Below are 22,660 nucleotides of genomic sequence, written 5' to 3'. Positions count from 1 at the left end.
AAGAGACGATTTAACCACCGTCCCTTGAAACCCACGCAGGTACGGGGAGAACCTGCAAATTTCACACAGACAGTCATCTGCGGGTGGAATCGAACATTGGTTCATGGTGCAGTGAGGGAGCAGTATTAACCACTGTTGCAACCCTCTACTATCAGTGTACTGGGGGTTATCATTGACCAGAAACTAGAAAGTGACTGCAAGAGCAGATCAGAGGCAAGGAATACTGCGGTGAGTAACTCCTCACCTGACTCCTCAAAGCCTGTCCACCATCTACAAGGCATATGTCAGGAATGTGATGGAATGCCCTCCACCTGCCTGGCTGAGTGTAGCTCCAACAAGACTAGAGAAGCTTGACACCATGCAGAACAAAGCAGCCAACTACTTTGGTATCTCGTCCGCAAGCATCCACTCCTTCCACCACTGAAGCTCAGTGGAGCACTGTGTACTATTTACAAGATGCACTGCAGAAATTTACCAAGATCTTTTGGACACCACCAACACATTCCCATCCACGCCACTCTCAATCCTGACTTGAAAATATATTGTTGTTCCTTCACTGTCACTAGGTCAAAATCCTAGAATTCCCTCCTCTTATAGTATTTTGGGTCTACCTCCAACTCGTGGATTGCAGTGTAGTCAAGAAATCAGCTCCTCACCACCATCTTTTCAGGGTAACATGGATAGGCAATAAATCCCAGACAGCCAGCAATGTCCACAACCCACAAAAATGATTTCAGAAAAAAAGATCTTTATCTTACAGTTTTGGACCTACAGTGTTAAACAGTGACAGATCTGTGTCCTTGTATTACTCAGTGACAATCCTGGCCCCACGAGTGCTGTATCCTGGGTGAAGATCCTGTAACTGCACCTCACCTCCACAGCACTGTGGGTGTCCCGACACCACAAGGACTGCAGCACTTCAAGAAATTAGCTCTGAAGCAATTGGAGATGGGCAATAATTGCTGGCTCAGCCCAGTAAATATGTGTTGTTTCTAATTTTTATTTGTATACCTGTCTCTAACTTTGTGTTTTAGCACACCATGTCTTACCCAAATCTGATGGACCATGTGTTTGTGTGGGTTACAGGTCAATGGTGAGAGCGTTGAAGGGAAGCAGCACTCTGATGTGGTGACAGCCATTAAGACAGGTGGTACGGAGACCTCGCTGTTGGTTGTCGATCCAGAAACCGATGAATTTTTCAAGAAATGCAAAGTTCCTCCATCAGTTGCACATCTTACAGGTACTGGGTTAGCTGTCCACACCAAACTGCAATCTTGTCCACTTTTGGATATTATAGTCCAGATTGGGAATAGTAGTTTACTTTCTTTTCTTTACTGATTTCAGCTTCATGATTTTTATGAAGGAGTTCGGGTTGAGCCGGGGGTCTTGATCATTTGGTGGTTGCATGCTGGGGGAGATAACCATGAACTTGTACGTCTCTGAACTCAGCTCCCATCCTGAGGAAACTGAGGTTGAGGGCCGAAGCAAATTATTCCTGGTTTCTAGGTGAATTTGGCCCAGCAATGTGACAGACAATGCTCAATATCACCCAGTTTTCACATCAGTTTGAGTCATTGTCTTTGCAGTTGGGACTGTGGAGTGGGTCAGTACCCCTTCTCTTCCTCTTGTGGGTGAGAATAAGAGGACCTGTTGATGTTCCTGCTGCCTTACGCTGTCCCAATGGAATACGAAAAGTTTGTAGCAGCTGCAGTTGTGCCACTCTGAATGTTGAGTGTGTCATTTCTTTTGCTCGGCCCTGTGCTGGGTGCTTTTCAATCACCAGAGACTCTGATAGCCATTGTGCTCATTTAGGTTGCTGATCAGAACATACGCATGCAGGGACTGGTTTGGAAGTTGTGTAAGAGAAGCTGTTCTGCTGAAGTGGGAATCCAGTAAACAGGAATGAAGTAACTTCCAGGCGCGGCCAACTGGTCTGCGCTTTGGTTATTAAAGTGGTCATGAGGTTTTAAGTCTGTGCTGATGGTCTAAGTCTTGGTTCCAGACTCTCCAGCTTTTTTTTTTTTGTTGCATTGAAGGTTGTTAATTTAGCAGGGTGAAATGTGTCGACAGAAAATAGAGGAAGAGTTCCATGGTAGAGGAATCTGTGTGCACTGAGAGTTTAAAGTGTTACTGGGCACAATGGTGAAGCTGGATCTGACTGGATGAGCTGGAAATTGCCAGGTACTTGGTGCCCTTTGTTTAGGAGTTGACCTGGTCTGGGAGTCCTTCAGGAAGTTCTCCATGAGCAGGCTGCTGTTTCTGGGAGCTCCTTTTTGGAAGGAAGGAACTTAGAGACAGGCATACAAATAAAAATTAGAAACAACATATATTTACTGGGCTGAGCCAGCAATTATTGCCCATCTCTGATTGCTTTAGACATCTGCTGAGATGTCTGAACAAATTACTGCAGACATTGGTATCTGTACTGAAAACAGCAAATGGCAATATACCATCTATAGAGAGAGAGTAAGCTATCGTTTAGAGTGTCAATGAAGAGCTCTGATGAAGCATTAGCTTGCTCTCCCTGGATGATGTCTGACCCACTGATCTCCAGCATTGCTGAGATTGTTCTCCCAAGTTGAGAGGGGTTTGATGAATTTACATATATCGAAACCCTTGTTGGTTCATCTGCACATAAGTGAGGTATAGTGTCTGAGAAACCAAAGGCTAGGCCATGTGCATGTTATCAACAATGCTGTGTGCTTGTCCCCTTACTCTGTGCAGTAATGTACGTGCCAGGGTAAAGGTAGGGGATAGCCCTTTCTCGAGGGATGGGAGTGCCAAGTCTGGAGACAAAGTTGAGTTGAGCAAGTCTCAGTGTGAGGAATGAATATTCAGCTGGTATTTGATGGACGTAGAGGAGTGGATGAGCCGGTGATCTGTCCTCCTGTCATTTGTACTGTTCATCACTTTGCTAATGACGATGTCCTTTTTTGTCTTTGAATCGGACAATGATGTAGTCAGTCTTGTTCCAGTGCTTTGATTGTAAATTACACCTCTAAGAAGTTTTGAACTTATATTTTCAGTGGAATGGCATGTTAACAATGACCACTCTGTGTTCCACACATTTGGTGAGCAGGCGAATCCCGTTGGAGTTGCACTTCCTGACTCCTTCCTTTCCAAGGTTGGGATTGCCCACAATAGAGCTGTGTGTGTGTGTGTGTGTGTGTGTGTGTGTGTGTGTGTGACCTGCCCAGAAGGATTTGTCACTGAGCCTGATTTGTCATTGATTTAGTGAATAATGCAATGTCAAAGAGTGTGGGGAGGGACATGCAATTAACAATGTCCCAACTTGCCATCAGCCAGGATTTCTGATCGAAACGAATAGCCTCTGCTGGTGGTTAGCACTGCTGCCCTCACAGCGCCAGAGACCTGGGTTCAATTCCCGCCTCAGGCAACTGTCTGTGTGGAGTTTGCACATTCTCCCCGTATCTGCGTGGGTTTCCTCCGGGTGCTCCGGAGGAAATGTGCAGGTTAGGTGAATTGGCCATGCTAAATTGCCTGTAGTGTTGGGTGAAGGGGTATATGTAGGGGAATGGGTCTGGATGGGTTGCTCTTCAGAGGGTCGGTGTGGACTTGTTGGGCTGAAGGGCCTGTTTCCACACTGTATGTAAGTAAGTAATCTAATCTGGTGTCTGTGCAGGTTAGGAGAGTTCATAGTGGGGTTAACTCTGATTCCCCTCCAGTTATCTTAATGAAGGCTAGAGACAACTAAACACATGGATTAAAGTGGTCCCAAGAGAAGTTATATCTTAGGATCTGTTTCATCAAGAGAACTTAACTGGGAGGTGTAGGACAAATCCTTTGTTATACTCATTGATCTCTATTTCATGGAACTGAGTTTGACAAACACTGAGTCACCCACAGGGACATCGCCGGCTGGAAACCCAGCACAGTTGGGATGTTTGATCAGTTTTGTATCTTTGCCATTTCCTTGTTTTTCAGAAAATATTTGGCCTGTATTAGAGATGAGATTGCATTAGGAAGTTCATTTAAATTTGTAGCTGAATAACACATTAACGAATTTTAAATAATCCTGTTGAATGCATTATAAATAAATTAAAGTTTTTCAAGCAATTGTGATGTTGTAGACGGTCTTTGTTAAAGGGTGTGGCACATATGCTGCTATGCATTGAGCTCAGTGGTAAGGGCCTTGTAAATTTGGGTGAGAGAAAGAAAGCTGGTGGTTTTGAGACTCTGGCTCTTTTGTCATACAAAGTGTAGTATTCACATTTTATTTTCAGGATTATTTTTCTTGAAGTTTGGTTATCTAAAATCTGTTATGAGCAGTTTAGTTCCGGAGTGACAAGTGTGACTGGGCTGCAGGTTAATGAAGTCAAGTGTAATTTGTGTGTAACAGAGGTTCAGCACCAGTGATGTTGAGTTCAGTTTGAAAGCAGGTGAAGTTACTGTTGCAACACACCGGTAAACAGACAGCCAAACCAAATGAGCCTTTCTACCTCTGTATTCGCAAATTAAAACCATCAGAGACCCTCCAAATTGATCCTGTGGGATCTAACCTGTCTTTTTTTTTTTGAACAACCAATCCCAGACTCTGCGAATAGTCAATTCTTGATATTGGTTTGCAGCTTAAACAAAAGACGTAACAATTTATTAACAATACAGTAACTTCAGAGCAAAATTAAATAATGAAGTAACCTAATTGATGTCAATGTGTAAATCCAATAACCTTTGTTTTCACTGCCATTCACGCAAAGGGCAGCCAAGCACAGTCTGAGGGATAAATAAAAATTGAATTGTATTTATTGTCACGTGTACCGAGCCACAGTGAAAAGCTTTGTCTTGTGAGCATTACAGGCAGATCACAGAGTTAAGTAGCATAAATAAGTAAATAATCGGTAAACAGCGGCAAAAACAAAAACACAGGTCGAGGTGAATGTTAAGAGTTTGAGAGTCCATTTAGTATTCTAACAACATTAGGGTACAAACTCTTTTGAATTAATTAATTATTTTCAATTAATTCTTAAAGATGACCCTGATTAACATCTTCAGAAAATCAACATGAAACAGTCAGTAATTCATGTAACCTGGTTTCTGTTATTTGACTTTCCAATAACTGATAATGGGAGGTTAGGCAGACCATTTTCAAACCTTCATGCTGTAACATCAACAGCCAAACTCCTTCAGGAAAACACAGTCCAAAACCCAGGTGAAAAATCAGCCTTTCCCGTCAGATTGACTTTTCTCTGAGTTCCCCTCAGCATTCAACATCTGCTAATTGCTGGAATGCAAGGTCTCTCCCAAACTTGCTGGAACCAGTTAGTAGATACTGACATGAATGGCCAAACATCTCCCCCAATGTGTCGAAGCATCTGTAGAACTTTTTGATTAAGATCTCACCTGCAATTAATGTCCAGGCCTGGCCTCACAAACGAACCACTGCTTTCTTTTTTTGTTTTCTTTTTAACACAAAAAAACCCAAGAGCAGCATGGGAGAATATATCTGACAAGGAGTTATGATGATCACAACTCACTTTTCATAAGGTAAACTCAGGTTCAATACTAGCTTTAAAATGAATTAGACAATTCATCAATGCCACCCAGTCCTGGACCCACCTCTCCCTGTTCAAATCCCTGACATCTGACATCTGGTTGCTGATGGATTGAAACTATCCAAACGCATCTGACATAACAGAACAGTTATCTTTCATGTCTCTGCAACGTTCAACGTTTCTCCTCACCTGTTCTTTGTGCACCTACCGTGTCACAATAAGATAATCACCTGAGTTTACCTTATGGAAAGGGAATTTGCGATCATCATAACTTGCTGCTGGATAAATTCTCCTCCGCTGCTCTCTGGCTTTTTTGTCTTTTGTTGCTTATCTTTCTGTGACAGGGCTGGAGCACAAAGAACAGGTGAGGAGAAATGTTGAATGTTGCAGAGAGGACATGAAAGACAACTGTGCTCGGTTATATTGGGTTTTGTTTTCTTGGTCTCGATCCATCAGCACCCAGATACGAGATGCAAGGGATTTGAACAGCAAGAGGTGGGTCCAGGACTAGGTAGCACTGATGCAATACAGCAGCTCTGAGAGAACAGAGGGGTGGATAGTGGACCTTGTACAGTTTGGGTGGTACAGCAGAACAGAGTGCCAGCATAGAGAGAGAGAGAGAGAGATGGGTTGCCATGAGCTGTCTGCAAGACATTGAGCAGCAGATGGTGGACTTCCTCGGTTTCAAGGTTTCTCTCTTGCTATGACCGAATATGCATTCTCCAATGTCCTCCTTTACTGTGATCTTTGATTTGACCTTTTAGTTCTTGGTCACCATCGTAGTACCCCTGCTGTGACGGAAGTGACTTTAAAAGTCAGCCACAGGATACTGAGAGGACCGCATTTCCTGGAGTTTCACACAAATTAAAGACTTTTGAAGTGTAGTCACTGTTATGGGGAACACTGCAGACAATCTGCACGTTGCTTTACTAACAAGCGATAGTGACCAGTTAATCCCTTTTGATGATCTTGGTTAAGGGGTGAATATTAGCCTATGTATAAGGGATTAGTGCACACTGTCCCTTTTTTCATTGCCTCAAGTCTCATGCCACTGCCATCCTTCATTTAACATCAGGAAAAGTAAAAATAAGCTGTAAAATGCTTTTTGCATTGTAACAAGTGAAGCAATTCTTTCTGTGGGCGTTGTGAAACAGATTGACTCTGAGCCATGTAGAGGTATTGTGTCGAATGACCAAAAAAAATGTGGCAAAAGGCGGCCAATTCAAGGAGCCTTTCCAAAGAAGAAAACCAGGGTTGAGACAAAGGAAGGAAATTTCAGAAGTTGGAGTCTAAAAAATGGAAGACATTGCCAAAAAAAAGTGTATCGGTTAAAATTAGTGGGAGCCCAAGAGTCTAGAATGAGAATAACACTGTTATCTCAGAGTCTGGAATGCTGAAAGACATAGGCTAGGGTATAGCCATGGAGGGATTTGTAAGCAAAGATGAGAATTTTAAAATCATGACACTTCTTAAGCAGGAGGCAAATAAGGTTAACAGACATGATTTGGAGATGCCGGTGTTGGTCTGGGGTATACAAAGTTAAAAATCACAACACCAGGTTATAGTCCAATAGGTTTAATTGGAAGCACACTAGCTTTCGGAGCGTTGCTGCTTCATCAGGTGGTAGTGGAGGGTTCAATCCTGTGTGTTGGAGAGGAAGATGTGGGAGAGTAGCCTGGAGTGTTTTAGAGAGCAGCAATGTGCTCAGTTCTGAGGAAGTGGCTGTGCTTTGCAGTCTGTGATCGGTGGTTTTTGCAGCTGTCACTTTGCATGTTAAGGCCTGCTGGTTTAGCCAATTTAAATGTTGGCTGCTGTTTGCAATGCGCGTCTGAATGCTGCAGATTGATATTCAATACCACCGGCAAAATTAAGTCCATATTCTCCCCCTTTTCCATTAGTCTTAGCTAGGCTATCAAATGCCAGGTGAGAGGAAAGGTTATTGACTATTGACATCACATCAAAGCCTGATCTTATTCACACATTCTCAGAGCAGGAGCTTCTTAATAACCTTACCACTGGATCTGGAAACATTCAAGGATTGTGATCGCTGGTTCATGTGTTAGAATCATGAATTCAAAACAGGAGAGATCATTGCCTCCCTTAAATATGCCCTTTCTTGAACAATCCAGAGGCTTTCAAGACTGAGGTTTGGCATCATTTACCATTGCTTTCTAATTTATCTCCCTCCCCACCTTGTAACGTATCTTACAGGCCCTGACCTTTCACTTCAGTCTGTCTGATTTCTTTCCTTTAAAAGAAGCAGAGTATTGTTCAGAAGCAAATCCTGGCCAATCCATAAACTGTTGAATTTTCAACATCAAAAGAACGTGTTCAATCCATAGTGCCTGTGACCTTTTTCTGTCAAACTAATCCTACTATTCCTCTCCTCACAGCCCTGTATCAATTACAAGCATGTCCTGAATTCAAACAAAGGGCTACAGATGCTGGAGATCCAAAACAAAGGAAGAAGGAAATTGCTAGAGAAACTCAGCAAGTCTGGCAGTATCTGTGGAGATAAAACAGAGTTAATGTTTTGAGTATAGTGACTCTTCTTCAGAACTGTTCTAAAGAAAAGTCACATGACTCACCTACAGTAACTCTGTGTTAACTCTAATTCTAAAACTGTGGACTGAGTGTAGTGTGAATCTTGCAGTTGTCCCTAAGATTCAGGCTTATTTCAAGATTTACTTATAGATTTCTTGGTTATTACATTTCAGTAGTATAACATTTTTACTTTGATTAGAAGTACATGAATTAGAAATGTTTGAAGGAGTATGTGCTAAATCCATGCAGGTGGGGCAAGTTTAGTCTGGGATTATGATCAGTGTGGGCTGGTTTGACTGAAGGATCTATTTCCATGCTGTCTGACTCAATGAAATTCAAATGAGTTTAAGCTTAACTTATTCAGTTTAAACAGTGAAGCTGGTTGATGAAACAATAAAGCAGCAATGTGGAACAGTGCGAGCTGGGAAAAGGACACTGTGGAAGGCTCGGTGGTGTTCCATGGCTGAATAGGGATAACATTGAAGTTTGAAGTGCTTTGCAGTTGCAGAGAAGATAATTCTGAAAGCTTGCCAAGACTGAAGGAGTATGGTATAAAATGAAATTTGAAGTGTTCTTAAAATTTAACCAAGCAGCTTTCTAAAGGCACATTTAAAGTGGGAGTAGAGGCTCTAAAGATGGGAGTGTGGGATGTGTTATAATGAAGGAATGATAGGGAGGAGGCTACAAAATCTTATTGTGCCTAGTAAACTGAAGGATGACCTGAAAAAGGCCTTTCAGATTACAGAAGATGTGTCCATTTGAGGCATAGAAGAGAACTAGTTGCCATAAATACAGCATAGTCACTAATTAATTCATTAAGGAAGTCAGCTGAAATTCTACCCAATGAGCGGTGAGAAACATGGAGTTCATTCTCAGAGGGAGTGGTTTAGGTAAATAATCTATTTGCAAATGAAGAGAAGGAAGATTTCAAAAAAACACGAGGCAGAAGGAAATAGAAGCTTACAATGACAGGGTGAGATGAAGAGGATGGAAGAAGTTCTTCTGAAGCTTAAACCTTGGCACAGACTTTTTGGTTCGAATGAACTGTTTCTATGGTCTAATATTCCGTGCAGTTCTATGGAGTTTGCTAAATTGTTAGTTGAACTTCATATAAATAAATTGTAGGAGCTGATGACCAGTTTCTTGGAACCTTAAGGAAAGTGATGGAGGCATTAGCAAAGAACATGTTTTTCACAGCAATCATAGAATCCTTACAGTGTGGACACAGGCTGTTTGGCCCATCAAGTCCACACCACCCTCTGAAGAACATTCCACTCAGACACACCCCCACCTTATCGTTGTAATTCTGCATTTCCCATGGCTAATCCACCTAATGTAGAGTTCACTGGACACAGGGCAATTTAACATAGCCAATCCACCTAACCTGCATACCTCTGGACTGTGGAAGGAAACTGGAGTACCCAGAAGAAACCCATGCAGACATGGGGGAAATGTGCAAACTCCGCACAGACGATCACTGGTCACTGGTACAGTGGGGCAGCAGTATTAACCACTGAGTGACCGTGCTGCCAAATTCATGCCAGAAGACACCAGAGCAGTGAATGTGTTTCCCACTCTTCAAAAATCAAAGTTAAGATGGTGTTCCTGATGGGCTGGTTAGTTCTGTTCAAGCTGTTGGTGAACTATGTACTGGAGAGAATGGATATATCTTGGCGAAACAAGAGCCAGTCAGCTAGGGTGCAGATTTAAGATCATTGCAAAGAGAATTGAAACAGAAAATATTTTTAACCTTGTCAAGGTGTTTGAACAGGAGATTGTCATGACTTGATGGTGAAATAAAATCCATAATCCTTAAAACTGAACTTTGGAATATTGTTTGAGAAAGGGGATTATTAAAGTCTGTGGGAGCAAACAGGAAAGTGTTAATCCTTTCATGGAATCAGCAAATATAGAAAGAGACCATTCAGCTTGTGTCTGCATTGGCTGTTGTACCTCGAGGGAATCTGCCCACTCCTGTCTGACTGAGAACTCTGAATGAGAAATTTAACTGCAGTTGCAACCTCCTCTACTCTTGCATGCAGCAGTCTTTACAGAGAGTGTGTGTGTGTATGTTTCAGTCTAGAACAGACCCAAATATTTTGTAATAAAAGCAGAATACTGTGGATGCTGTAAATCTGAAACAAAAAAAAATTGTTGGAGAAACTTGGGTCTGGTAGCATCTGTGGAGAGAAAATCTGAGTTAACGTTTAGAGTATGACAAGATCATATAATTTACACCTATTGCACATCTCAATTGCTCCTTTATTACTGTTAGCACTCCCTTTCTCTTTTTGAGCACCATCATTATCTGTTCCACTTGCTCCTCATACCCCTTCGCCAACAGTATAAAATAATCTTTTTCCAACCCTGGTCAGCTCTGAAGAAGTCTCACCAGACTCAACATATTACTCCATTTCTGTCTCCACAGCAACTGCTAGACCTGCTGAGTTTTGTCGGCATTTTCTGTTTCTGTTCCATCCTTGTTGCGCTATTTCTGTTACAAAAAGCTTCCTCGCTTGGACAGGGAGGCCAGTGAACAACCTTTTGGTCAGTTCCTACCTGTTTGACTTAGTTATACTTACAACTGTGACTATACCTGGCTGTGTGGAGAGGGTGGAGTAGACAACTTGATGTTTCAAACTTGACTGGTTTTGAATGTGTTATGATTGCATCATTTCTGCACAATTCTGAGAGACGTGAGTCAGTCTGTCTGCTCATGGTCACAAGGTATGCTGAGTAAGATATACCTGCCTTATTGGTACCTGTGATAACATTGCAGTGTCCAAGGATCACTAGTTATTGCTGTTCCTTTATGAGTTTAAAAGGTACATGTTTTCTGCAGATAACGAGGGGTCAGAAGTACAGTGATTCTGAACACATCTCTCACAGCATTAGTATGTACATTAAAGCTGAGCTCTCTGAATCTGCCATCTGTGCTGAGGAATGTTGGGAAGAGAGAGGAAACTGGAGAGATTGACATTTACATTGTTCAAACACTGAAGATAAGAGTAAACTACAGGACTGGTACTCACTGAAATCCTGATCATGTCTGAAGTGAGTGCCCACACTCTCATCCAACCCCCACCACCTCACATGGCACAATGGAATAAAATGTCTATGGAAGAGGTTGGCTGATCTCCTGACTGTCCTCAACTGCTGTCTGTCCCTTTGTCCCTTTCCCCCTAAAAGAAAAATCCAAAAACTCAGCACCTCCTTTCTCACTCTGTAAAAACATGTTGAGACAGTGCAGAAGTCCTGATCCTCTGTCTGTCTGGGGAAGTTGAAAATTGGCAATGATCCAGAATCTTGTGTTATGGGAGCTAATGTAAGCATCACCACATCAGGTACAGATATTCTGGAGGCAAAGCCCACACCACAGTGGCATTTAAGCAGAAAACCATCTCCATGATGATAATGAGGCAATGGTTTCAGCGTCAGATGCTTGGGTCTGTCTGACCCTCCTTGCTATGACGCCGTTGCAGCGGTTTTGGTGTTGCCTTTAGTGGTAGCTGCATGGTGGGTCCTGTCTGGAAATCCTTGCAGCAGTGTCCTATAGCCAGTCCATAAACGCAGGAACCATGGAGGGAACAAAAGATGGACTTTGTTTTAACTTCGTATCAATTTCTTTCTTTCATTTCAATAATTAGAATGGGGCCAAATTGTGGTGACTTAAACGCATCTCACGTTATTCTCATAAATACAAGTGACAATAAATTGCTACTCTACTCCTTATTACTACTGCAGCAATTATTTTTTAAGAAACTTGCTTCTGGAAACAGCCAACAGGAAGAACTGCACATTCAAGAACTCTACAGAAGAAATCCTAGTGGCAAGGTCAATGAAGCAGAATCTACAGTTGATGATAACAGCACTATATGCTAGGGTTTGGGCCTACAGTGGCAGGAGAGGTAGGAACTCCCTGGAGCTATAATATCAGGCTCTCCAAGGCAGTTATAGATTTTGTCTGGTGTCATTGTTCTGTGGGCATGGTCCTGAACCAGGGACTCAGAGCGAGCCACCATCGGAGACTCTTCAAGTTAAGATCCCTGTTGGGCAAAGGATACCTTTAGTTACTGGCAGGGGAAGCTAGATGTAAAGAAAAGCACTTGCAGCTCAGACAGAGTGTTGGAGATATTGCATGCAGACACCACAAGCACAGTTCAAATAAGGAGCATCAAGAGTCACAGAATAATTGAATTAATAAAGGGGTATGTTCAAAGTCCCAGCAGACAAGGTCTAACAGATGAACAAAGTTAGGAGACTTTAGTAAGGCTGTAGAAAATGAGGAAGATGCATTGTTAAAACTGAAGTAGGGGTGGGAAACATTTATTGAAACCACAGGTAGCGGGAATCATTTAGGAAGAAAACATGAAATAAACAAGGAATGCTATTAGAGTCACAAACAGTAGGAATTAGCCAGAAAAAAAAGAGTGATTTTAGCTGGCAGTGTTATTAAAGCAACAGACAGAGGGTTTCATTCAATACAGCTATTAAGGAAATGGAAGTCATTTATTAAGGTAATAGTGACATTCATTTCGTGAATGCACAGAAAAAGGCAGGAAGCATCCATTTTAATCGTGAGAAGGCAGGGATCCTCCATTTGAATGACAAAAATGTTGAAAATCTTTGTAGGAGCAGCACAAAATAGCATTGCTATTATTGATAAATACACATCCTATAAGCAAGGAAACTGAAGGCTGACATCAGGTAGACATAACATCAGAAATAATGTCACCAGGAAAAATTTAATTTCAAATTAAACACAGAATTGGATCTCTTGGAGAAAACAATTAAGATACAGAAAGCTTCCAAATTAATTACTAAATCAGACATTCAGCAAGTTAACACTTTTTTATATATACAGTTGGAAGTATGGCTGGCCAGCTAGCGATGCCTATGTCGAGTAAACTTTTTAAAAAAAACATCACTAATAGTATCCACAGATTAGTGGAGAAACCAAATCCAGAACTGAAGCAACAAAGATAGCCTTTGCAAAGAAAGGTGCTGCATCTGTTGCAATGGAACAGTTGACTATTTCTTCAGGAAAGACAAGCTCAGCAAAGGAAATCCTAGCAATGAAATGCCTTACAGACTGAAGGGACTTTGAGCCCTCGCTGTCAGGGCTAAAGTCAAAGTTAATAGTGTGTACCCAGAGACCTACCAAAGTTCCAAGTGCAAAAAGTGCATACCCTGAAAGAATAGTGAACCACCAGACTAAATGTGTGAAGTGGGAAATAGGGGAAGAGGCAAATGTAATTGATATGCCGAAATGTATAATATTAATAGTGGGGGGAATAACTTGGGAGTGATTATTGTTGAAAAGTATGATGATCTAAGAGAGTTAATAATGAGGGGAGCCTTTTGTACTATCATAAGAACGATATTGTACAAACCTCATGGGAGAACAACTTGGGTCTTTGTTCTTTGAGACCCTATGTTGTCCTTGTAGTTTCTGCAACAGTATCTATCATATTAGTGTAACGTTTAAATAACATGGAACTTTTTTGCTTTGTTCATGTGTATCTCTCTGAAACTCATCATTATGCAAAACAAAGCAGTCACTTTTATGTGTGTCTGCCTGTCTGTGGCTGTGCCAATAACTCCTCGTGCTGAATGAGTGACCGCTTCAGTGAGTGCTGCCACAATGTTTATGTTTGGATCATTGGTCTGTTGTGAAGCCACTGTGATTTAAGACCTGAAGACATTTTGAAGTAATTGTTGTATTGAAATACATCCCATCAAGGAATAGTTCAATTGCAGCCTCTGCTTTCACTTCCTGTTGGCTGCATTAGCTATACAATTCAGTACATTGCTCTCATTTTGAGACTCCCGTTGGAATTTTCATTTAGCTCTAGGTGACTTTAGAACTATTGACAGTCCAGGAGAGGCCCAAAGAATTTGCATTGTCTCTTTGCCAGTGTGAAACAAATCTCAATATTGCCTGACACACTCTCCATAATCCTATATCAATCCGAAACTGAACCCATTGTCTCTTGCTCTCTCTCCATTGCTTAATATCAACCCAAACTGATCTAATGACCAGCTCTCGCCCATAGCCTTGTATCAACCTCGAACTGACCCAATCTGCTCCATTCTCTCCATCACCTCCTTATCAATCTGTGCTTTGAGCATTTTTATGTTTTGCTTTAAAAGGTGGCTTCATCTCCGACTGAACTATTCCCGATGCTTCAACAACTCTCTTAATGGAAGGTGATTGCTTTTGAAGCCTCTTCCCTCAGGTTGATGAATCCTCATTACTAATTCCCCAAACCGAGGTAGTAATTTTTTGCTACTTCCTGGATCAAAAGTCTTTATGAATGTAAATATCTATAATAAATCTCTGCTGCCATGGTAACAGTCCCAATGTTTCTAAATGTCTCCTCTTGACTATAGTTCCAATACCCAGCATCACGCTAGTTAATTAACTTTGTGTAGTTAGTCTTGCTTTAATGTCTTCCTGCTGAACCTTCACTGTAACCGTACCAATACTTTGGATAGATCTCTTTGTCTTTGTATCACTTTCACTTTCACCTGGCGAAAGTCCAGATAATAACTTGGAAATTACAATAAGTGATTGAATTGCTGGTTACATTAGTTTCTCTCTGATGATTGTTACCTCCTAGCAACTTCATGAGAGATGGAATAGCATTTTGGGGAAGGGGTGTCTAAAGTATGTTATACGGTAGGGGGCTGGGGATAGTGAGGTAGAATGAGTGTAGTGCAACTGAAGCTCTGCTAATCGAGGAGTTCACAGAGACAAGATATACATTTCTGAAGAACCATTTGTAACATTTGGATATTGAAGTGTAGTCATTGTTGTGGTTTAAGAAACAAGGTGACTGATTGCACACAGCAATGCCTCACAGAGAAACAATGTTGGACTGACTTGTTTAATCTGATTTAGTGATGTCAGTTGAGGGATAAATATTGACCACAGGGCACCTTTTTCCTTGAAATAATCTTTTGCACCAATCTGAGTGAGCAGAAGAAACCACTGTTTATCAGTGCTTCTGAAAGATGGCACCTCTAACAGTGCTTCATTCCCTCGACACTAACCCCCACCACACAGAGGAAAGTTCATAACTTCTCAAGATATTGAGAGTCCAATTTCCTTGACTCAGCATCTCATTTTCAATGCTGTTTATGCTGATAAAGTATTTTACAGCAGGGGTGGATTGTAATGACCCGACAAACATTCCCAAGGCAGGTACATGAGGTTCAAGGCAGAATGAAACTTATTAAACTGGCAGTTTGATGTATTCGTCCCACTATGCCTGTTCAAAATGCAGCACATAGTTTTGCCTGTGATTCTGAAGGTTGCATTATTGATACATAGGTACATTTTCCCAGAAGTTGTCAATGCCATGTTTGTCTCTGTAGTAAGCTCTAATAACTTGGCATGAATATGGATTTAAGGCTTGCAGTTTTCCAGTAATGTGCTGCTAGGCCTGAAATAATTAAATTCTTACTTCAGAAAGCTCTCCCCTCTCAAACATTGGGTGGTCTTATTGAGCACTAAATCCTTTTCAGCCGTTGCTATGTTACAGCCAGTGTTGTTCAGCACACTGTGATAATGGGATTTCTCTGAGGTAAGGTTTTAATTGTGCTCTAACCGAGGCTGCAGCTCTCTCAATACTAGCATTCCACCAGGCAAATGAGAGTACAAGAGCAGAAGCAGATCGGGCTCACTTCATTGACTGAAGCAGTGTGGAATTGTAGTGATGTCTGATCAGGAAAGTGTTTTGAAGGCATTCAGTAAGTTTGAGAACTGTAGGATGTGTACTTGGTGTGGAGGTTCAGTCACAATGTCTGTTTGATGGGTTGATATGTACAAGGTCTGTTTTCGTAGGATGACCTATTTACAGGGCTGCTATGTGTGAGATCTGTTTCATCGGATGATGCGCCTGGGGGCCTGTGTTACCCGGGGTGATGCCCCTGGGGTCTGTGTTACCCAGGGAGGTGCGCCTGGAGGGGTCTGTTTCCCGGGGAGGTGCGCCTGGAAGGGTCTGTTACCCTGCGTGGTGCCCCGGGGTTCTGTTACCCAGGGTGGCGTGCCTGGAGGGTTCTTTGTTTCCCAGGGAGGTGTGCCTGGGGGTCTGTATTACCCAGGCTGGTGCACCTGGAGGGGTGGGTTTCCTTGAAGTGGGGGGGTGGGGGTCTGTGTTTTCTGGGAGGTGCGTCTGGAGGGGTCTGTGTTTCCCGGGGAGGTGTGCCTGGATGTCTGTGTTCCCCGGGGTGGTGGTTTATTCACTTGCAGTGTTTGAGACTTGTGGCTTGGACTGGTAACACTGTTTGAATACTAATGAATGGTGCTTTGTTTTGTTTTGCAGGACCTCTTCCACAACTGATTGTGAACGGGGAGATTGAACAGAAGGTAGAAAGCTCCTTTTATTTCAGTGCAGTCTCACTGAACTATAACACGTTGTTTATGGAACTTAGTGTCCAAGTGCAAAACGTCCTCAAAACAAACTGCTTGCAACCTCCCAACTTAGTGGAATTATTTGTTCGCTGGCCATTTCCAACCTTGTTAATGTGCTTTTTACACACACAATGAAGATGTACTTTTTAAAAACAACCATGGCAGTCCTATGTGGCACAGTTCTTGAATTCCATCACCATTTGGGATGTTAACGCTGGCCGGAGATTTCATCACAGGAGCTGCTGTCTCTAACCGTGCGCCTAATCAAATAGCTTTCTCTCCACACACGGACGGGGACACACAGACACACAGACAGACACACACCTCACCCCAACCTAAATTTTAGTCACTAATAAAAAGAAAATCAAAACCCAATCTGATTTTCCTCCTGGTTTTGCAGTGTCCAGGGAACAGTTTCAAGACAATCCTATAGGATTGGCAATTTCCTGTATTACATCTTGGATTCTTCTTGATCCATTCCACAGGGAAAGGCAGGCAGTGGCAGGCACAGTCAAACCTGTGAGTGTTTTAATGTTCTGACTCCCTCTGAGCCTTCTTGGAGGCTGACCAGGTTTCCTTTGTGCTGTTGATGAGCTGTCCTAGTCTCTGTTCCAGGAAGCTGTCCATCATCTGATTTACATTATTCAGTAATGAATGCAACCTCTGTCAGCTCTGAAGCTGGCCATTGTCTTTGTGTTGGGAGTAGCTGAGATTGCAATGAACCCCAACCATGCACTCCAACCCCCTCAATCTCCTCCTGACCCCACACCCAACTCTCCCAGAGTGTTCAACCCAACTTGACTGTGTGAGTGCTCCTTACTTCATACCTGACCTCTTTCCCCACATTTCTTTATCCGTCTTCCTTTCTGCATCTCACCAGCTAAGTCTGGAATGTTGATACTGTCTCTGATATAATCATTAACTCTGGCTATGAGTTTTACGGCCTGACAATTCTCTGCAAAAAGTTTTTTGTTCCCCTGCTGTCTGTTCGAAGTCTCTTGCGTTCAGTGTTTTTATAACTTATTTTCCTAATCAACCTGCTCAAAAATAGGACGAACTCTGGAACCTTGGTTCTGGGGTATGTATGTTACTATTGCTCCACAAGGTGGCCCCTCTTGTCTTTGACCCATGGCCATTTGTTCAAAAATTCACAACTCATTGGAAACAATCTGTACTCTCTACCCTGATCCATCTGCCATAATTTTTTTTTATTATTGACTTTTTTTTCTAACTAACCTGCTCAAAGATGTTATTACACACCTTTGACGCAGGTGTGACTTGAACCTGGGCCTCCTGGTCTAACAGTAAGGATGCTACCACTGTTCCACAAATGGGCCCTTCTGCCATTATTTTGAACCCTACTCTCAAATCACTGTTTTAACCAGTAACAATAGGGAGGAATTTTTGATTATTTAAGAGATTCTGGCTTTACTGGCAGGGCCACCATTTATTGTCAAACCTTATTTATTATTGGGAAGGTGTGGTGAACTGTGTGCTTGAACCACTGCAGTCCTTGGGCTGTAGGTACATTAACAGTGCTGCCCAAGAGGGAGTTCCGGGATTCTAACCCAGCGATAGTGAAGGAACAGCAATATAGTTCCAAGTCAGGATGGTGAGTGGCATGGAGGGAGATTTGGAGTTAGTGTTGTTTCCATGTATCTGCTGCTCTCTTCTAGATGGTTATAGTTCTGGGTTTGAAAGGTGATGTCTAAGGAGCATTGGTAAATTTCTGCAGTGCATTTTATAGTTAGTACACATTCTTGCTTTTGTGGATTGGTGATGGAGAGCGTGAATGTTTGTGGATGTTGTGTCAATCATGTTGCCTGCTCGATTGCTGGATAGTGTCAAGCTTCTGTAGTTTTGTTGGGGGAGGCACTAATCCAGATAAGTGGGGAGTATTCCATAACACACTTTGAGTTTTTAAGACGTGGAGAGGCTTTGGGGAGTTGATAAGGTGTGGTGCTGGAAAAAGCAGGTCAGGTCAGGTAACATCTGAGGGGCAAGAGATTTGACATTTCAGGTTTAACCCTTCAGTTCTCACTGTCTCCCAGAGGCTTTGGGGAGTCGGGAGGTGAGTTACAAACAGCGGGCCACCTAGCCTCTGACCTGTTCTTATAGAGATATACAGCATGGAAACAGATCCTTCAGTCTCACTTATCCGTGCTGACCAGTCATCCCAATCTGACATGGTTCCATTTGCCAGCATTTGACCCATATCCCTCTAAACTTTCCTATTCATATATCCATCCAGATGCCTTTTTAAATCCCCAGTCTATTCAACCTCTCCCTATAACTCAAACTTTCCAATCCTGCAACAACCTTACAAATTTTTTCTGCATCCTCATGTTTCACAACATCCCTCCATTGAAGAGTGATTAGAATTATATTTTGTATTCCAAAAGTGGCCTAACCAATGTCCTGTGCAGCTGCCTCCCAACTGCTGTACTCAGTGTTTTGGCCAAGCGTTCCATAGGGTGCTTTTACCACCTTGTCTACCTGCGATTCCACTTTTAAGGAATTATGCACTTGCACCCCTCCGTCTCTTTGTTCAACAACATTCCCCAGGGCTGTATCATTTATCACCTATTGCATTCTCAGCTAATTTCCCCCCCCACTTGTGTCTCAGTCCCCAGCCCACAAACCTCATTCCTGATGAAGGGCATGTGCTTCTTGGATGCTGCCTGACCTGCTGTGCTTTTCCAGCACCACATCTCTGACCCTACCATTAAGTGTATAAGATCTGGCCTGGTTTGCCATTCCAAAATGCATCACCTCACATTTATTTAAATTAAACTCCATCTACCGTTCATCAGCCCATTGGCCCATCTGATCAAGGTCTGTAGCCACAGTATTTATATGGTTAGCCCAGTTCAGTTCATGGCCAATGATAATCCACAGGATGTTGATAGTGGGAGATTTAGTCACGGTAACACCATTGAATGTTAAGGGGAGGTAGTTAGATTTGTGTCTTTTTGAATATGGTCATTGTCTGGCACTTTTGTGATATGAATGTTGCTTGCTGCTTGTCAGTCCAAGCCTGGATATTGTGCAAGTCTTGCTCTATTTGACCATGGGTTAGGTCATTGTGCAGAATGAAGATTAGTATTACAGTCCAGTATAATACCCTGAACTAATGAGATGAAACAGGGGGAGCTGTCTGATAGGCGAGTGTTCAAAATTATTAATATTAATCAGAGTTGAACTGAAATTTCTATTAGTGTGAGAGTTCATTCTAGATTCAGCAGTATAGAACAGTTTTCTTATAAAACCCAATAAGGAATTCAGGAGAAACTCTTTTACCCAGAAAATGGTGAGAATGTGGAGGTCACTACCATGAAGAGCAGTTGAGGTGAATAGCAAAGAAGTTTTTAAGGGGAAGCTGGATATAAACACGAGGGAGAAAGGAATAGAAGAAAATGCTGATGGGAATAGTTAATGAAGGATGGGAGGAGGATGATCTGGAGCATAAATGCCAGTATATAACTATAGACTAATTGGCCTGAATAACAGCTCTACTGTACAGTTTATGAAATTCTAAGTTGTGTTCTTGATCTTTTTATCTGATATAACTACTTTGATCTGCCTGATACAACTTCCTTCCGGTTATTGTTATGTTTAAATTGCTATAGACATTGCAAAAAGAAAACTTGTGCGCTCAGGCCCTTCCCCAAGATCTTGTTCTTGTAGTGTTTGAGGCCTGCGCTTCTTTGTTTTTTCCATTTTAGTTTATTAAAACATTTATGGTGGCTTCAGATCAGTTGTGATGATACAAATGAAACGAGTAATTCAAATTCATAACTTAGTTATAGCAATCATTAAAATAAAACTAAAGTACAAAATAACAGGATTATAGTTATGACCATCAAGCATACAAATACTTCTAACATATTACATCATGCAGATCTCAGTTTCCTTTAATATACCAAACAAAAGGTCTACAGCATTCTCAATTTATATTAAAATCCATAGATCCTGTGCTGCCAAGTTAAGTTTGTTAAATTGGCATATTGATGTATTTTTGTTCTCTATCTTATTTGTGGAACGGTGTCTTTTCTCCATAATTTCATCACCCATTTACTTTTGTGAGATTGTGGCAAATGATAGTGGTAAATTCAAGAGGTTTCTAACAAAGTTCAGACAGAAGCATATCCTGCCTTCAGCAAGGCAGTACACATTCAGTTGTTTAAATAATGTCAGACCAGCTTTGTCTGAAAGGTGCATTCATTTCATCAGATGATGATGTGGTAGAGGTTAAAAACTGATAGTACAACTATTTTAATGACCTTTCGCAATGTTAGGATGTCTTTAGATATTGTTATGAAGCAGAGGCCAAACCCCTCTGGTAATTAAAACTAAATACCCAGAAAAACTCGCCTCGCCTTGTAATCTGTTAAAAGTATGGGTGAGTGAAAGAGAACTCCTAATTTCCACTATTTAAAGAAAAATAACAATTTATTTTCCTAACAAAACGCTAAACAAAAATTATTAACAAATCCAAGCCCTTTTTCTTCCCTAATTGCTATCTGACTCCAAGTCTATAAAAATGCTGCTCCAATAGCACACAGTTAAACATTACATTAACTTTAATCTTAAGCCCACACAGTCTCTGTCATCTTCACTGTCTGCAATTTTCCATCTGCTGATCTCCCTGAGTCATCGTCTTACGTTTTGCTGCTTTTAGAGAAAAGGTCTTCTTATTTCTTTAAGAGCAAAATGTTGGATGGATAATTAGCTCTCTGGCTCTATGGCAGTTGCTTTGTTGCTGTTCGGTGGCAGTTCCAGTGACCAAACTTTCAAAATGCCCTGGTTTCATACGCCCCGACATCGTACTCACTCATTGATCTGATGTTGTCAATACAGTAAATTCAAACTGAATCGGGTTTTAGTATCCTGGGCATAATTTAAATGAATTGGTTAAATTTGAATTGTTGTCAAAACAGCAAACAAAACTTAGGTATCTATTTAACATCCAGTTATTACATGTATCTGTTTTGGAACAGCCCGTATCTTAGCTGTTCTGCTTGGCAGCTGTGGCTGTACTTTAAATTTACTTTAAAATTAAGAAAATACTTTCTCTCTTAAAGTGAACATACACTCTTTCAACTTTGTAACAATATGTTCATTTTGTGTGTAAGTGGGCATAATTGCCAGATTGAGCTGATTGTACAGACTCCGTATAAGGAGAAGAAACTGGTGTAGAAGTAGGCCATTTGGCCCCTTCAGCCTGCTCTGATTCACTAAGATCGTGGCTCATCTGACTGTTACCTTAACTTCACTTTCCTGCTGTCTCCTCTTAATCACAGACTCCTTTATAGATCAGAAAAATCAATATTCGGTACATTGAATGAGCCAACTTCCACATTGTCTGTGGAAGAGAATTCTAAAGACTAACACTTCTGTCAAAAAAGACTCCTCATCTTATGTGAAAGATTCTTTATCTTAAAACACCGTCCCTTAACTCTAGATAATCCCAAGTGGGAAAACATCCTCTCAGCATCTACCCTGTCAAGCCTCCTCAGGATTTTCTGTTTCAGTAAGGTCACCACCCCTTATTCTTCTAGACTCCGATGACAACCCTTTCATCCCAAGAATCAGTGGAGCTAATCTTTGCCAAACTGACTCCAATGCAAGTATATCCTTCCTTAAGCACGAAAAACAAAACTTGCCCCATGTGCAGTCTCACTAATGTCCTGTACAGTTGTAGCAAGACTCCACACTTTTATAGTCCATCCCTACTTGTAAGAAATGGCAGTATTCATTCCTGAGAACCTAAGTTGTGCGAAGTCATATACCAGGATATGCAGATCCCTCTGCAGTGCCATATTCTGTAGTCTTTCCATTAAGATAATGTTCTGCTCCTATTAAACTGAACTACCTCACGTTTTCCCAGGTTATACTTAATCTGTCAATTTTTTTTTGTCACTGACTGACTTAAGATTAGATTAGATTATTACAGTGTGGAAACAGGCCCTTCAGCCCAACAAGTCCACACCGCCCCGCCGAAGCGCAACCCACCCATACCCCTACATCTACCCCTTACCTAACACTACGGGCAATTTAGCATGGCCAATTCACCTAACCTGCACATCTTTGGACTGTGGGAGGAAACCGGAGCACCCGGAGGAAACCCACGCAGACACGGGGAGAATGTGCAAACTCCACACAGTCAGTCGCCTGAGGCAGG

General features: G+C 41.8%; 1 protein-coding gene across 1 annotated transcript in view; it reads left to right on the top strand.

Annotated features, from left to right (window-relative positions):
- The window catches only part of LOC140463913 (Na(+)/H(+) exchange regulatory cofactor NHE-RF1-like), a 104,855-nt gene that overhangs the window by 76,498 nt on the left and 5,697 nt on the right, over nucleotides 1-22,660 (top strand). The window contains exons 3-4 of the mRNA XM_072558391.1: nucleotides 1,087-1,240; nucleotides 16,388-16,431. Of these exons, the coding sequence (XP_072414492.1) occupies nucleotides 1,087-1,240; nucleotides 16,388-16,431 (198 nt within the window). The remainder of the gene's footprint in view (nucleotides 1-1,086; nucleotides 1,241-16,387; nucleotides 16,432-22,660) is intronic.

The sequence above is a fragment of the Chiloscyllium punctatum genome, chromosome 39 (assembly GCF_047496795.1).
Source record: "Chiloscyllium punctatum isolate Juve2018m chromosome 39, sChiPun1.3, whole genome shotgun sequence".
Taxonomy (NCBI): Eukaryota; Metazoa; Chordata; class Chondrichthyes; order Orectolobiformes; family Hemiscylliidae; genus Chiloscyllium; species Chiloscyllium punctatum.
Note: the sequence above shows the minus strand (reverse complement) of the source record. Positions and strands in the feature narration are given on the sequence as shown.